Here is a 15,528-nt window from a genome sequence, read left to right on the forward strand (position 1 = left end):
TTGGGCTGGGATGTGACAGATGAGGTTCAACACAGATAAATGTAAGGTTATGCACATGGGGAAGAAAAATCCAGGCTGGGAATATGTATTAAATGGGAAAACACTGGGGACGACTGACATGGAAAAGGACTTAGGAGTCTTAGTTAACAGTAAATTTACCTGTAACGACCAGTGTCAGGCAGCTGCTGCTAAGGCAAATAAAATCATGGGGTGCATCAAAAGGGGCATAGATGCTCACGATAAGGAAATAATTCTACCACTGTACAAGTCACTAGTCAGACCACACATGGAATACTGTGTACAGTACTGGGCACCAGTGTACAAGAAAGATATAGTGGATGTGGAGAGGGTCCAAAGATGGGCAACCAGAGTAATAAGGGGAATGGGAGGACTACAGTACCCAGAAAGATTATCAGAATTAGGGTTATTTAGTTTAGAAAAAAAAACACTTAGGGGGGACTTAATAACTATGTATAAATATATAAGGGGGCAGTACAGAGATCACTCCCAGGACCTATTTATACCCAGGACTGCATCTATAACAAGGGGACATCCTCTACGGCTGGAGGAAAGAAGGTTTCTACACCAGCATAGACGGGGGTTCTTTACAGTAAGAGCGGTGAGACTATGGAACTCTCTGCCAGAGGAAGTGGTAATGGTAAACTCAATAAGAGTTCAAAAGGAGCCTGGACGTGTTTCTTGAAAGCAATAATATTACAAATTATGGATATTAGATTAATAGGGACAGAACGTTGATCCAGGGATTTATTCTGATTGCCATATTTGGAGTCGGGAAGGAATTTTCCCCCTGGTATGGGGCAATTGGCATCTGCTTCATAAGGGTTTTTTGCCTTCCTCTGGATCAACACAGTAGGGACACAATATGTATATAGGTTGAACTTGATGGACTTTGGTCTTTTTTCAACCTTATGAACTATGTTACTGAAATCTATTCTTGATAAAAATGGCCAATGTGTTAACGTGAGAGGAAGGGCTCCCATAAATTTTTGTGTAACATTTCCATTGCAAAAGGTATAACCCCTGGAGAACATTTTTGATTTGCACACAGTACAAATTTGACATAAGATAGCTTATTACGACCAACACACTGTCAGAGCATATAGAAACATGGTATAAATCATTTTAAAACTGTATAAGAGATTCAACTTACCCATTTCAGGTATTAAACTTTCGTTGGAAACTGAAACAATATAAGAAAAATAACACCTTTAAGATAACAGTATTTTATTATTAACATCCAAATTTAGCCGTTTAAATATAATCAGTCATCACATCTTTGTAGTGTCCACAAGGGGTGAGCAGAAGACAGTTTCAGATGTTCTTTAAGAAGAATATTTAAATATTAAATAAATATTTAAATATAGTTGCCATTCTCAATATATATAGAAATAATTATTTTAATTTTAATTCAACAAAATCCATAATATATTGCCCATCTCAGGTAGTAGGAAATATTTTTATTTCCAGAAATAAATTTGATAACACAGTAACATTTTAGAGACCACTGATGATCACTTACCTTGACTACCAAAGAAAAGAAAAATGAAGAGTAGGCTACAGTAGTTTTTGGTGAAACGTGTCACAGAAGACGTCATGGTGTTGTCTTTAAAAGAACAGAATTTGGAAGGAAAAATATTAATTTGATTATTCAATTATAATTAGGCTTTTTACTATCAAAATGATGAATACCTACATATGAAATGACTAATAAGTGAGAATTAGGCAGGCTTTCCCCTTGTCACAAAAGTGGCAATTATAGGCACAATATGTATATTTATGTATAATTATTGGGATAAGGATACTGATTAAGGAGTTTGGTAGGCAGGATGATGGTTATCAGCTGAGAAGACAATGGGAAATGAGAGAATACCTCCAAAGGACCAGTGCAGCAGAGGGGGTATTGACCTGAATGCCCACACAATCTGAAGTTGAGCCTACACAGGAGTGTCACCCAGGACTTAGCAGAGAGGTGAATGGTCTGTAGGGATGCCAAAGTCTGGGTACCGCAGGACAGGTAAGCGATTAGAATAGCCAGGGTCAGGATGCCAGAAATCAGTAGTCAAACAGGTAAGCCAAGGTCAGGGGAGCCAGAGATACAGGGATGGTCAAGACAAGCAGGGTTCAGCAACAACGTAACTCTTAAAAAACGAAGAGAATACCAGCACAGGTGTTCACAGGAAAGCAGAACAACAAAGTTCAGTGCTTTTTAAGCGATAGGCCACGCCTCTTCTGTGACCTCATCTAGCAACACGCGTCGGCCCCCATTCAGGAGTGAATAAAGTGCTGGGAGATAGCGTGCGCATGCTTAATACCAAGAGAATGCTTGGGTTGGGAGGAATACTGGAAACAGGTCTGGGGAAGGGATCAAGGCCAGGTACTAACCAAAAGGGGATACTCTATGGGGGCCATGACAATAATAAAGAAAGGCTACTGAATTAGGGTGACCACATTGTCCCGGAATGAGAGCTCTTGGGTGCCACTTTACATTGAAAATTAAAGTTATCCATTTCAGATGGATGTAAAGTTTATGTCCGTCTGAGTTGAGCCTGTCCATGAATATTATTAGGGCAGCAGGAGCCACAGAACCAGCAAGATGATAAGTTGCGTGGAGGGACAGAACGAGGATCAGCCAGGTAAACTGGCAAACTGAGATGGGGACAAGGTTGGTAGTGGGAAGTTGTTAGGGGACAAGGTTGGCACTCGGATGCTGTTAGGGGACAAGGCTGGTAATGGAAAACTGTTTTTGGGACAATGTTGGCAGTGGGAAGCTTTTAAGGGATAGGGCTGTTACTGAGAGGTTGTTTTTGTGGGACAAAGTTGGCACTGACAAGCTATTAGGGGACAAGGTTGGCACTGGAAAACTGCTAGGGTGGCAATGGGAAGCTATTTATTAGAAAAGTTTGGCACTGTGAAGCTGTTTTTGTTACAGTTAGTACTGGAAAGGGACAAAGTTGGCAATGGAAACTGTTTTACTCAGCAAATTGTAGACTGTTGGCAGCAATTCACTAAATATCATCTAGGAATGTAGGAGACCATTGAATGTGGGATAGGACGTTGTGGCAAAATATGGCCCCTTATCTTGCAATAGAGTGTATATTTTGTATTGGTAGTTTTACTAGTGGTTCTTCGTGCAACAGACATGGAGTGTTTACCTCATCCCATCCAATTTTGATACAAGTTTAATGTGTCCCCTGTTTAGGGAGCCATATTGTCTGCCCATTGTACATCACTGTCAAGCGTCACATGCAAGTGATTGTAAGTAACCAATTGTTAAGGCCAATATAAATCGAGAGTGACTAACACTGTTCTCATTGTTATCATTATATACTTAGGGATTATGCGGTACCATCGTCAATGTGTGCCTATACATTGAGCCAGACACTGACAACCCCTATCACTATATACTAAGCCAGGGGCGTCCAACATGCGGCCCGCGGGCCAAATGCGGCCTGCAGAACCTCTAGGTGCGGCCCGCGTGAGATCGGCAGCCAGGATCACAAGAGCCCTGGTTCTTACTTGTGGGAGGGTCTATTCTCTGCTCCAGTCCTGCCTCCTCTGTGGGGAGAACAAGGGAGGCCGCGCCCCCTGCTGAAGTCAGTGAGCGGCATCGAGAGCTGTAGAGCAGGTAAGGGGTGGGGAGGTTGTGTGAATGAGTATGTCTGATTGAGGGAATGAATCTGTGAATGAATGGATTTGTGTGTGTGATAGCATGGATGTGTAAGTTCTGGAACCTAGGCATGATGGGACTGTGATTGCTGATAGCAATCACACTCCTATCATGCCAAGTCAGCCAGTACATGCTGAAACCTGGCTAGCTGCCCCCCTTGTGTATTGATGCTGCCAGCAGTATGGGGTCTGCACATACAGCCACCCTGTACCAGCATGTATTGTCTGACATGGGATGATAGGAGTGTGATTGCTAACAGCTAACGGCAATCACAGTCCCATCATGCCTAGGTTCCAGCATTCACTGGTTGCCTGGGTATAAAAAGAGTGTGTTTGCTGTTAGCAATCACACTCCTATCATGCCAAGTCAGCCAGTACATGCTGAAACCTGGCTAGTTGCCCCCCTTGTGTACTGATGCTGCCAGCAGTAAGGTGTCTGCACTTACAGCCACCCTGTACCAGCATATACTGGCTGACTTGGGATGATAGGAGTGTGATTGCTAACAGCTAACAGCAATCTGCTAACAGCAATCACAGTCCCATCATGCCTAGGTTCCAGCATTCACTGGTTGCCTGGGTATAAAAAGAGTGTGTTTGCTGTTAGCAATCACACTCCTATCATGCCAAGTCCTATTGTTGATTTTTTTTGTCCAATTGTGGTGTGTTAATTTTAATAATAATAATAATATATAATTTTTTTGTACAATTTTTGTGTGTAACTTACTTTTATTAAAAGTGTGTGGGGGGGTCACTTTCAGTTTCGGCTAAGTGAACCCTGAATTTTCGGTTTTGGTCCAGAATTTTCATTTTAGTGCATCCCTAAAATAAATAGAACTATTTTATTTTTACTTATCCAGAATCCTGAATTTGTAGGCCCAGAAATCCCAGAAATCAGTGAGAGGAAAAGTAAAGGTTTTGTGTCATTTACTTTATTTTCATCTGCATATCTTATTAAAGGCCATATTTTCTCTCAGTGAAAAATGAGTGCGGCCCTCGCACGTATACAATCCTGATGAAGTGGCCCACTGCAGAAAAAACTTGGACACCCCTGTACTAAGCCAAACATTGATGTGGTGTAGGCTTACCACTTTAGTGACTGGCATAGTATATAATAGGGATGCACCGAAACTGAAAATTCAGCATTCACTTGGCCAAAACTGAAAAAAAAAACTTTATTAAAAGTAATACCAAAATTAGACAAAAAAATCAATAACAATATTAACATATATATATATATATACACACATATATATAACAATCACGATCCTATCATGCCCAGGTTCTAGCATGTGCTGGCTGACTTAGCATGATAGGAGTGTGATTCCTGTTTGCAATTATATATATATATATATATTAATACTGTCATTTAATTATTCTGTCCGAAGTTGGACCAAAAAATAATTTATAACAGCAATCACACTCCTATCATGCCTAGCCAGCCACTACATGCTGGAATCTGGGCATGAAAGGAATGTGATTACGGACTCCCTATGCTAAGCTATCCCCCAACACTTACACATCCATGCTATCTGAAACCCTCATTCACAAACATTCAGCATAACACCCATCACTCTCACACACTTACATTCAGCATAACACCCATCACTCTCACACACTTACATTCAGCATAACACCCATCACCCTCACACACTTACATTCAGCATAGCACCCATCACCCTCACACACTTACATTCAGCATAGCACCCATCACTCTCACACACTTACTAATCCACTCGCCCTGAATCTTGTCCTACCTTTTCTTCTTTCACTCTCACTTTTCCTCCTCCTCCTCTTCTTCTTCTTCTTCTTCTTCTACTTCTTCTTCTTCGTCCTGTCCTTCCCGTGCACTGAGCGCGGAAGACGGTGGACGTGGCTTCAGTGTTGTGCGCCGGGATTTGACATCAAGTCCCGGCGCACAGTCACAGTTGCCGCGCACATCGTTTCTGAAGGCGTGCCGGCATGGTGGCACCCCTCAGATGAGCGGCAGCCAGGGCGGACCGCCCCCCCCCGCCCGCCAGGTACGCACGACGGCCGCATTCAATCCTGCTCGCGGCCGCTTAGTTTTTAACCGGCCCGGATTTAATTGCCCACCGGCCCGGATTTAGGGCGGCCTGGGGGGCAGTTGCCCCCCTGCCCCCCGGCCCAGCCCGCCCCTGCAGACACCCAAAAACACACACGAGAACAGGCTGTGCCACACTGACACCCAAACACACACACCAGGACAGGCTCTGCCACACCGACACCCAAACACACACACCAGAACAGGCTCTGCCACGCTGACACACAAACCCACACACACCAGGACAGGCTCTGCCACACCGACACCCAAACACACACACCAGGACAGGCTCTACCACACCGAAACCCAAACACACACAAACCAGGACAGGCTCTGACACATGAACACCGAGACACACACACACCAGAACAGACTGTGCCATACCAACACCCAAATGCATACACCAGGACGGGCTCTGCCACACTGATACCCAAACACACACACCAGAACAGGCTCTGCCACACCGAAACCCAAACACACACCAGGACAGGTTCTGCCACACCGAAACCCAAACACACACCAGGACAGGTTCTGCCACACTGACACCCAAACACACACATCCCAGGACAGGCTTTGCCACACCAACACACAAACCCACACACACCAGGACAGGCTATGCCACACCGACACCCAAACACACACCAGGACAGGCTCTGCCACACCGAAACCCCAACACACACACATCAGGGCAGGCTCTGCCACACCAACACCTAAACACACAAAGCAGGACAGGCTCTGCAACACCGACACGCAAACACACACACCAGGACAGGCCACACAGACAACCGCATCAGTATGGGTTAATTTACACAAAGCATAAAAAATGCTTCCCACACTGGTTTCTGTGTTTTCCCCCTTGTATATTGATGCCCCAGCCAGTCCCCCTCCCTTAAGTTTTAATGTATACACCCCTGTGTATTTGTGCCCCCAGCCGGCCTCCTTTGTGTATTTATGCCCCCACACCCTTGTGTATTGATTTATGAGATGTTTCCAGCCAGCCCCCCTGCCTAGTGTATTGATGCCCCCTTTACTGGTTAATGTACCCATGTGTATTGCCCCCAGCCACCCACCCACTTTTGTGTATTGATTTATGTGATGCCCCAACCACCCTGTTGTGTACTTATACCCACAGCCACCCCATTTTTATATTTAATTGTTGTTCCAAGGCACCCCCCTTTGAATATGGGTCCCCTTCCACCTATCACCCCAACTATTTTTTATTTAAACTTTTTTTGCTGGCTTCTTCCCTGCAGAGTACTCTCCTCCCATGTGTTCTTCCAGCTGTCACGAGGAGCTGTTTCGTGTGACTCTGCCCCCTTGGGCGCCATGTTGCGTCTTCAAAGGGGCGGGACGAATAGCCTCACTGAGGCACAGGGCGGCATGGTGCAGGCACGCCGGCTGATTTAAAACTCGCAGCCACATCGGCTACAATGCCAGCTCGACGTGCCGGCCCACGGACTGGCCAGCCCACCGCGGGTGCTGCTGGCTTCCGACCCGCATTAAAGACGGACCCGGCAGCCGTGCGGCCGTTTAGTTTAGATTCAGGGCGGCCCCGGGGGCAACAGCCCCCGGCCCAGCCTGCCCCTGGGCACTGGATAGGAGAACCATTTTCTCTATGCTAAGGCTGGACCTGCCCCCCTGTTAAAAAAAACTGGAGGCATGTAAAGTGGATAATGGTTGATTATTATTTTTTTATTCTTGTTTTATCTGTTTTCTTTGTAGTATCATATATTTGTCTTCATAGGGAAGGGATTTTCGTGGAAAGACTGGAAAGGGTCAGCTGGGAACATGGAGACGTAACCAAATGGCATTTCCCTGTTCACTGTGTAAGGGGAGCTAGGTAACAAGAACAGCAACAACATACTTTCTGTGCCCTCTTTAGTCCTTGGCAACTAAGTAAACCCAATAACAGGACAATGTGCCCATCTGGTTTTTATGGGCATATAGTTTTTATGCAACAACCAAAGGGAAAAGAGGCTGTAAAAGAAAGGATCTAGAAGACATATAGAGGCTATACTTCTACACTTCTTACACTTCTACACTTCTTACTGTATTACTTCCTTTTTTATATTTACATGTGGAATCACTTTTTTGTAAAAGTTTAGTAAAAATGACACTGGAAGAAAAAATACTAAATAGTTTTTTTTCTCAAAATGTAACAGCTTGCATAGTGATTGCTGCCCGTTTTGGTACAGTTACATATACCTTGTAACCATTTGAGGATAAAGAGCCCCCAACCATTGTACAATTTAAACATCATGTGCATCTTGACACATTTAGATAGTCTAGTTCAATGGAAATAAACAAAAATGTTTTTAATATGAAAATTGTAACTGAAACATATTTCAAATGTGTGGAAAAATAATTATATCTATAAATAGTGTATAGAATATTGCTTACCTGAAGTATGATCACTCTCCTACTGCGTCCATCAACAAAATGTCTCTATCACAAACGGCTAAATAGCTTTATCTCATGAAGATACATCAACAAAGTGTCTGACTATAAAATCCACTTCTGCTTATAAAGTTCTCCTGCAAGCCAAGAAGTCTTGGGGTGTGGAAACAAACCAACTGAATGGGAGGGGGGGCTCCATCCTTGCGCAAGGGCAAAAACATTTAAGACCATATACATTAAAGTGCATATGATGTATAGAGTGTCTCTTTACATGTTATGACAGACGATCTGCGGATGATCAAAGCTGTTTTATCACCTGTTTTATAATATCTCCTAGCTAAAGTAAGTGATCAATGTAAAAATTTAATGAGATATGTATGCAATCTATTACAATCTATTACAGTCTAAAAATCGGAAGTTAATGGGAAGTTAATGTGCCTGAGAAAAATGAACTGAAATTAGACATTTTGCATAGGCCTGCATTTCTTCAACCTATTAGGCAAGTTCATTTTTGATACAGAATAGAAATGATACATTAATAATTTCAATTTACAAAGTAAATTCTTTTAATGTTTAAATTTCTTTGGAATAGAAACTAAATCATTTAATGTTTGTTTAACACATTCCTAAGTTACAACACCGAAGAAAACACCCAAACGGAGATGATTATAGAGCCAAGAAGATACACACTATTCTGTAGTCTATTATACAGAGCCAGGGATTAAGTATAACAACTACTAATGGAAACATTAACCCATTCTTGACCAGGTATTTTTTAGAATGGATTTTTGTAATTTTTAACATATAATTGTTCAGGAATTGCTTGTTTCCATGTTGTTTAATGTAGACATAGAAAGTGACAGCAGATAAGAATAATTCAGCCCATCTAGTTTGCCCAAACCTCTGACTACTTACCTTAGTCCCTGGCTTTATCCTATATTTAGCTTAGCTTTTTGCCTATCCCATGCTTGCTTAAACACCTTCACTGTAGTAACATCTACCACCTCTGCTGGGAGTCTATTCCATGCATCCACCACCCTTTCAGTAACATAATACCGTATTTGCTCGATTATAAGGCGAGGTTTTTTTCAGAGCAAGCGCTCTTAAAAATATCCCTCGTCTTATAAGCGGGGTCATCCTATAATCAGACCTCAAATAGGTCTGACTATGAGACTAAGATCCAGATCTCCCGCAGCGCTGCAGGGGACCTGGATCCTCCTGTCTTGCCCCCCCCCAACTTATCGGTGCTTCTCAGTCCCTGGTGTGTAGCCGGGGCAGCGTGTAGACGTATACGCGATTCGCGTAGACAACTTCTGCAGCCGGAAGGAGGTGTGGTTAGCAGCGGGGGTTGTCTGCATCCATCTAATTCACAGGTATTAGAAGAAATTGTTTAAATATTAAGGACTATAGAAAGCAAGCTAATATTATCAAAAATAAATTCATAGAAACAAATTTAATAAAAATCAACTAGAAAGAGTTATCCAAGAGGTAGAAGAGATAGATAGGGAGTCTCTAGTAAGAGCGAAACAACAGGAAATAGAAAACAAAAACCAAAAGAAACTATACAATTCAGAAGCATTCGGTATAAAAAAGATCATCGAGAAGCATTGGCCAATTTTATTACAAGATGAAATGAGAGGATTAATACCACACATAGCTACAGTAATATACAATAAAGCAAAGAACTTAAAAAGCATTTTATCACCCAGTGTGTTAAAAGAAAATCAGGGTAAATTAAATTGGGACTGTGGTTTTTTTAAATATAACAATGTAACAATTGTACACGGAATCCAATAAAAATTGAATTCTTTAATAGTACAACAACTAGAGAACAATTTGAGATCAAATAAAAAAATACTTCTGACACAAAAAACGTAGTATACTTGCTGCAATGCAACTACATCCATTCATTGTAGAGGAGAAGTCGTGGGAGAACTACATCGAAGGGACCATAAAATGAAAACAAAAATGAAAGGCAGAACCAGGGCCGGCCTTAGGGGTGTGCAACCTGTGCGGCCGCACAGGGCACCATTGCAGCAGGGACGCCTGCCCAGGACTTAAATAAAGTTAAAAAAAAACAATGTTTTAATTTAAGATCCTCCATGTTAAATAAAGTAAAAAAAAAACAAACAACAAAACCCGATGTTTTAATTTAAGTCCCGGGCAGGGGCGCCGAGCGGTCGCTCCTGAAGTTTTCAGCAACCGCTCGGCGCCTCTCACTCTCCGTGACTCCGTTGCGGTGCCGGCTTTCACGTTGAGCTCAGCTGTGAAGCGCGCACCGCGACAGAGTGGGAAGACGGACGCCTCCCGCTCCCACTGCAGGACTCCGGCAACAAGGTAAGGATAATGAGAAGTAGGGGTAGATAGTGAGAAGGGGAAGAGGAGGGGGCAGTGAAAAGGAGCAGAGGGGGGAGGTAGTGATAAGGTGCAGAGGTGGTAGATAGTGAGAAGGGGCAGAGGGGGAAGGCAGTGAGAAGGGGCAGAGGGGGAAGGCAGTTTGAAGGGACAGAAGTGGTAGATAGTGAGAAGGGTCCCAGTGAGAAGGGGGGCAGTGAGAAGGGGCAGAAGGGGGGAAGGCAGTGAGAAGGGGGGCAGTGATAAGGGGCAGAGGTGGTAGATAGTGAGAAGGGGCAGAGGTGCTAGATAGTGAGAAGGTGCAGAGGGGGGAGGCAGTGAGAAGGGGCAGAGGGGGGAGGCAGTGAGAAGGGGCAGAGGGGGAAGGCAGTTAGAAGGGGCAGAGGTGGTAGATAGTGAGAAGGGTCCGAGGGGGAAGGCAGTGAGAAGGGGGCGAGGGGTTAGATAGTGAGAAAGGGGCAGAGGGGTTAGATAGTGACAAAGGGGGAGAGGGGATAGATAGTGAGAAAGGGGGAAGGCAGTGAGAAGGGGGAGAGGGGTACATAATGAGAAGGGGCAGATAATAAGAAGGGGAGGGGTAGATGGGGAGAGGGGGTAGTGTGAATGAGTACAAGAATGAATGAATTAATGTGTGGACGAATTGTGTGAATGCGTATGAGAATGAATGAATTATTGTGTTGATGAATTGCTTGAATGATTTGTGAGACTGCATTAATGAATATGTGTAAATGATTTGTGTGAATGAGTGAGTAACTGTGTAAGTGTTTGTGTCTATCATGGATTTTTAAGTGATTTGGGGAAATGCAAAGATGGCACATGAAGGGTGGGCTGTTTGCCAACAAAGATGTCTTACACTGGGCTGTTAGGGGACAAAGTTGGCGCAGGCTGGGCTGTAATATGTGTGTAATCTGGGTCCTGATCAGGTTCTATGTGGGCAATGTGGACACCAGGGCTGGCTTTAGGGTGTGCAACCTGTGATCTATGCTTGGAATTTAGGGGGTTATCTATACCTTTAATGTAGAGTTTATATGTGAATTCACTGCAGAGCGCCGTCACTGAGACAGACGCCTCTGCCTCTTTCCCCCCGTCCCCCCCGGTTCCTACGCCCATGCCACACCTATTCACCGCACTCTGGAACAGAGGGGAACGCTTGAGCACTTTATAGAAAGCACCTGATCTAAATTAGATTAAAATTGATTTTTGATGACTTTTGCAAATATTTCTTTCCTTTTGGGCTTGGGGGTTCACATGTGCATGAGGACATAGTCCCTAAGAGGACCTCTAGCCATTTTTAAAAATATATGTATAAAAAATACAAAAAATAAAATAAAACAAATTAAAATATATATATATAAAAAGATAATAATAAAAAATGCAAAAAACCTTACATCCCATCGCCCTAGCACAACATCTACCTAGTATAACCCTCCTGCACCTGTTCACAACCCCAAACCTGTTAAGCCATAAGCTTAAAATTCTACAAAAAATGTACACCTTGTACACCTTGTACACCTTCTAGTATGCTGGGAAAGTATGGAACATCTATATAAATTAGGTATTTCTGAAATCAGGACACCTGAATTGATAAACTTGGAGGGGATTTCCCATCACTTTACCTAATTTTGTGAGGATTCAGAGGGAAAACTTAATTAGCTGGGTTTTTTTTTATTTTCGCTAGTTTTTACTAAATTTTCAGCTAATCATCCAACTATGGCATCAAAAGAAAGCTCTATCTCTCCTTGAAAAAACAATATATAGTTTACATGGGTACACTATTCACAGGAAAAGAGATTAATCGCTGAACCAACATAGTGCAAAAATAGCAAAATTGCTCCAGGACTTGAGGTACCAAAAACCTCTGGGATTGAAGGGGTTACATTTTGCATCTAGGGTGATACCTATAGGTAGAGTGTTTTCCAGACTTATTTATAAAGGTATAGCTGGTAAAAAAAAGGAACTTTATCACAGGGTAAGAGTATATAAGCACACATTAACTCATGCTCTCCCTCATTCAGACAATTCATCCACACATTAACTCATGCTCTCCCTCATTCAGACAACTCATCCACACATTAACTCATGCTCTCCCTCATTCAGACAACTCAGGGGTTAGATAGTGAGAAAGGGGCAGAGGGGTTAGATAGTGACAAAGGGGGAGAGGGGATAGATAGTGAGAAAGGGGGAAGGCAGTGAGAAGGGGGAGAGGGGTACATAATGAGAAGGGGCAGATAATAAGAAGGGGAGGGGTAGATGGGGAGAGGGGGTAGTGTGAATGAGTACAAGAATGAATGAATTAATGTGTGGACGAATTGTGTGAATGCGTATGAGAATGAATGAATTATTGTGTGGATGAATTGCTTGAATGATTTGTGAGACTGCATTAATGAATATGTGTAAATGATTTGTGTGAATGAGTGAGTAACTGTGTAAGTGTTTGTGTCTATCATGGATTTTTAAGTGATTTGGGGAAATGCAAAGATGGCACATGAAGGGTGGGCTGTTTGCCAACAAAGATGTCTTACACTGGGCTGTTAGGGGACAAAGTTGGCGCAGGCTGGGCTGTAATATGTGTGTAATCTGGGTCCTGATCAGGTTCTATGTGGGCAATGTGGACACCAGGGCTGGCTTTAGGGTGTGCAACCTGTGATCTATGCTTGGAATTTAGGGGGTTATCTATACCTTTAATGTAGAGTTTATATGTGAATTCACTGCAGAGCGCCGTCACTGAGACAGACGCCTCTGCCTCTTTCCCCCCGTCCCCCCCGGTTCCTACGCCCATGCCACACCTATTCACCGCACTCTGGAACAGAGGGGAACGCTTGAGCACTTTATAGAAAGCACCTGATCTAAATTAGATTAAAATTGATTTTTGATGACTTTTGCAAATATTTCTTTCCTTTTGGGCTTGGGGGTTCACATGTGCATGAGGACATAGTCCCTAAGAGGACCTCTAGCCATTTTTAAAAATATATGTATAAAAAATACAAAAAATAAAATAAAACAAATTAAAATATATATATATAAAAAGATAATAATAAAAAATGCAAAAAACCTTACATCCCATTGCCCTAGCACAACATCTACCTAGTATAACCCTCCTGCACCTGTTCACAACCCCAAACCTGTTAAGCCATAAGCTTAAAAATTCTACAAAAAATGTACACCTTGTACACCTTGTACACCTTCTAGTATGCTGGGAAAGTATGGAACATCTATATAAATTAGGTATTTCTGAAATCAGGACACCTGAATTGATAAACTTGGAGGGGATTTCCCATCACTTTACCTAATTTTGTGAGGATTCAGAGGGAAAACTTAATTAGCTGGGTTTTTTTTTATTTTCGCTAGTTTTTACTAAATTTTCAGCTAATCATCCAACTATGGCATCAAAAGAAAGCTCTATCTCTCCTTGAAAAAACAATATATAGTTTACATGGGTACACTATTCACAGGAAAAGAGATTAATCGCTGAACCAACATAGTGCAAAAATAGCAAAATTGCTCCAGGACTTGAGGTACCAAAAACCTCTGGGATTGAAGGGGTTACATTTTGCATCTAGGGTGATACCTATAGGTAGAGTGTTTTCCAGACTTATTTATAAAGGTATAGCTGGTGAAAAAAAAGGAACTTTATCACAGGGTAAGAGTATATAAGCAGATTAAAGTAGATCTGGCGGTATGGGGCTTGTTTTTAGAAAGGTTTAACGGCACGGCTATGTGGCAAGCTGCAGAGGCGTATCTACTGAAAATAGCGCCTATGGCAAACACTGAAATTGCGCCCCTGTCTAAATATCCAAATCCCATTTACTAGCCCCTGCTGCCCATATATATATATATAAATATTAGTCCCTGCTGCCGATAGCTGGTATAGATCAACACACAAACCCAGATCAATTGAAATTCACTTGTGATCTCAGCACTGAAGGTATATATCAAATAAACAGAATCAGACATACAAATCCTGTATTTGCAGGTATACAATAATATATGAAACGTAGCATTGCAGGTATAGATCAAATACATACATGGAAACAGCATTGCAGGTATTAATCAACTGAATAAGACATATTAACTCTGTATTTGCAGGTACACATAAATAATGTATGGAAACATAGCATAGCACATATGGATCTACAGAATAACACAAAAACCCAGCTTTGCAGGTAAAGATCAATTGGAATTCACATAAAAACACGGCATTAAAGGTATATTTAAAACCCCCTAAATTACAGGCATAGATCACAGGTTGCACACCCCAAAGTCAGCCCTGGCGTCCACACTGCCCATATAGAACCTGACCAGCACCCAGATCACACACATAATATTTGCAATCTTTGTCCACAAATAGCCCAGCACAAATCAACTTTGTCCCCAAACAGTGCGGCCTGTGCCATCTTTGTCCCATATACACCCTGCCTGTGCCATCTTGGTCCCCAAGGCTCAAACCGCCTGCTAGTGCCATATTTGCCCTTCCACAATTATACATCTATGATACACAAACACATTTACAGTCACTCACTAATTCACACTTTAATTCAGACAACTCATCCACACATTAACTCATGCTCTCCCTCATTCAGACAATTCATCCACACATTAACTCATGCTCTCCCTCATTCAGACAACTCATCCACACATTAACTCATGCTCTCCCTCATTCAGACAACTCATCCACACATTAACTCATGCTCTCCCTCATTCAGACAATTCATCCACACATTAACTCATGCTCTCCCTCATTCAGACAATTAATCCACACATTAACTCATGCTCTTCCTCATTCAGACAATTCATCCACACATTAACTCATGCTCTCCCTCATTCAGACAACTCATCCACATATTAACTCATGCTCTCCCTCATTCACTCAATGCATCCACACATTAATTCACACTCTTTACTTATATCTACCCCCTCTCCCTCCCTTATCACTTTCTAACCCTCTCCCTCCCTTATCACTGTCTAACCCCTCTCCCTCCCTTATCACTGTCTAACCCCTCTCCCTCCCTTATCACTGTCTAACCCCTCTC

The 15,528-nt window shown here is 42.6% G+C and overlaps 1 protein-coding gene across 1 annotated transcript in view; it reads right to left on the reverse strand.

Moving 5' to 3' along the window:
- LOC128475183 (complement receptor type 1-like) overlaps window positions 1-8,277 on the reverse strand; it is a 45,589-nt gene extending 37,312 nt beyond the window's left edge. The window contains exons 1-3 of the mRNA XM_053457654.1: window positions 8,147-8,277; window positions 1,541-1,624; window positions 1,172-1,201 (exon numbers count right to left, since the gene is read on the reverse strand). Of these exons, the coding sequence (XP_053313629.1) occupies window positions 1,172-1,201; window positions 1,541-1,616 (106 nt within the window). The 5' untranslated portion in view covers window positions 1,617-1,624; window positions 8,147-8,277. The remainder of the gene's footprint in view (window positions 1-1,171; window positions 1,202-1,540; window positions 1,625-8,146) is intronic.
- Between the last annotated feature and the right edge of the window lie 7,251 nt (window positions 8,278-15,528).

This window comes from Spea bombifrons, chromosome 2 (assembly GCF_027358695.1).
Source record: "Spea bombifrons isolate aSpeBom1 chromosome 2, aSpeBom1.2.pri, whole genome shotgun sequence".
Taxonomy (NCBI): domain Eukaryota; kingdom Metazoa; phylum Chordata; class Amphibia; order Anura; family Pelobatidae; genus Spea; species Spea bombifrons.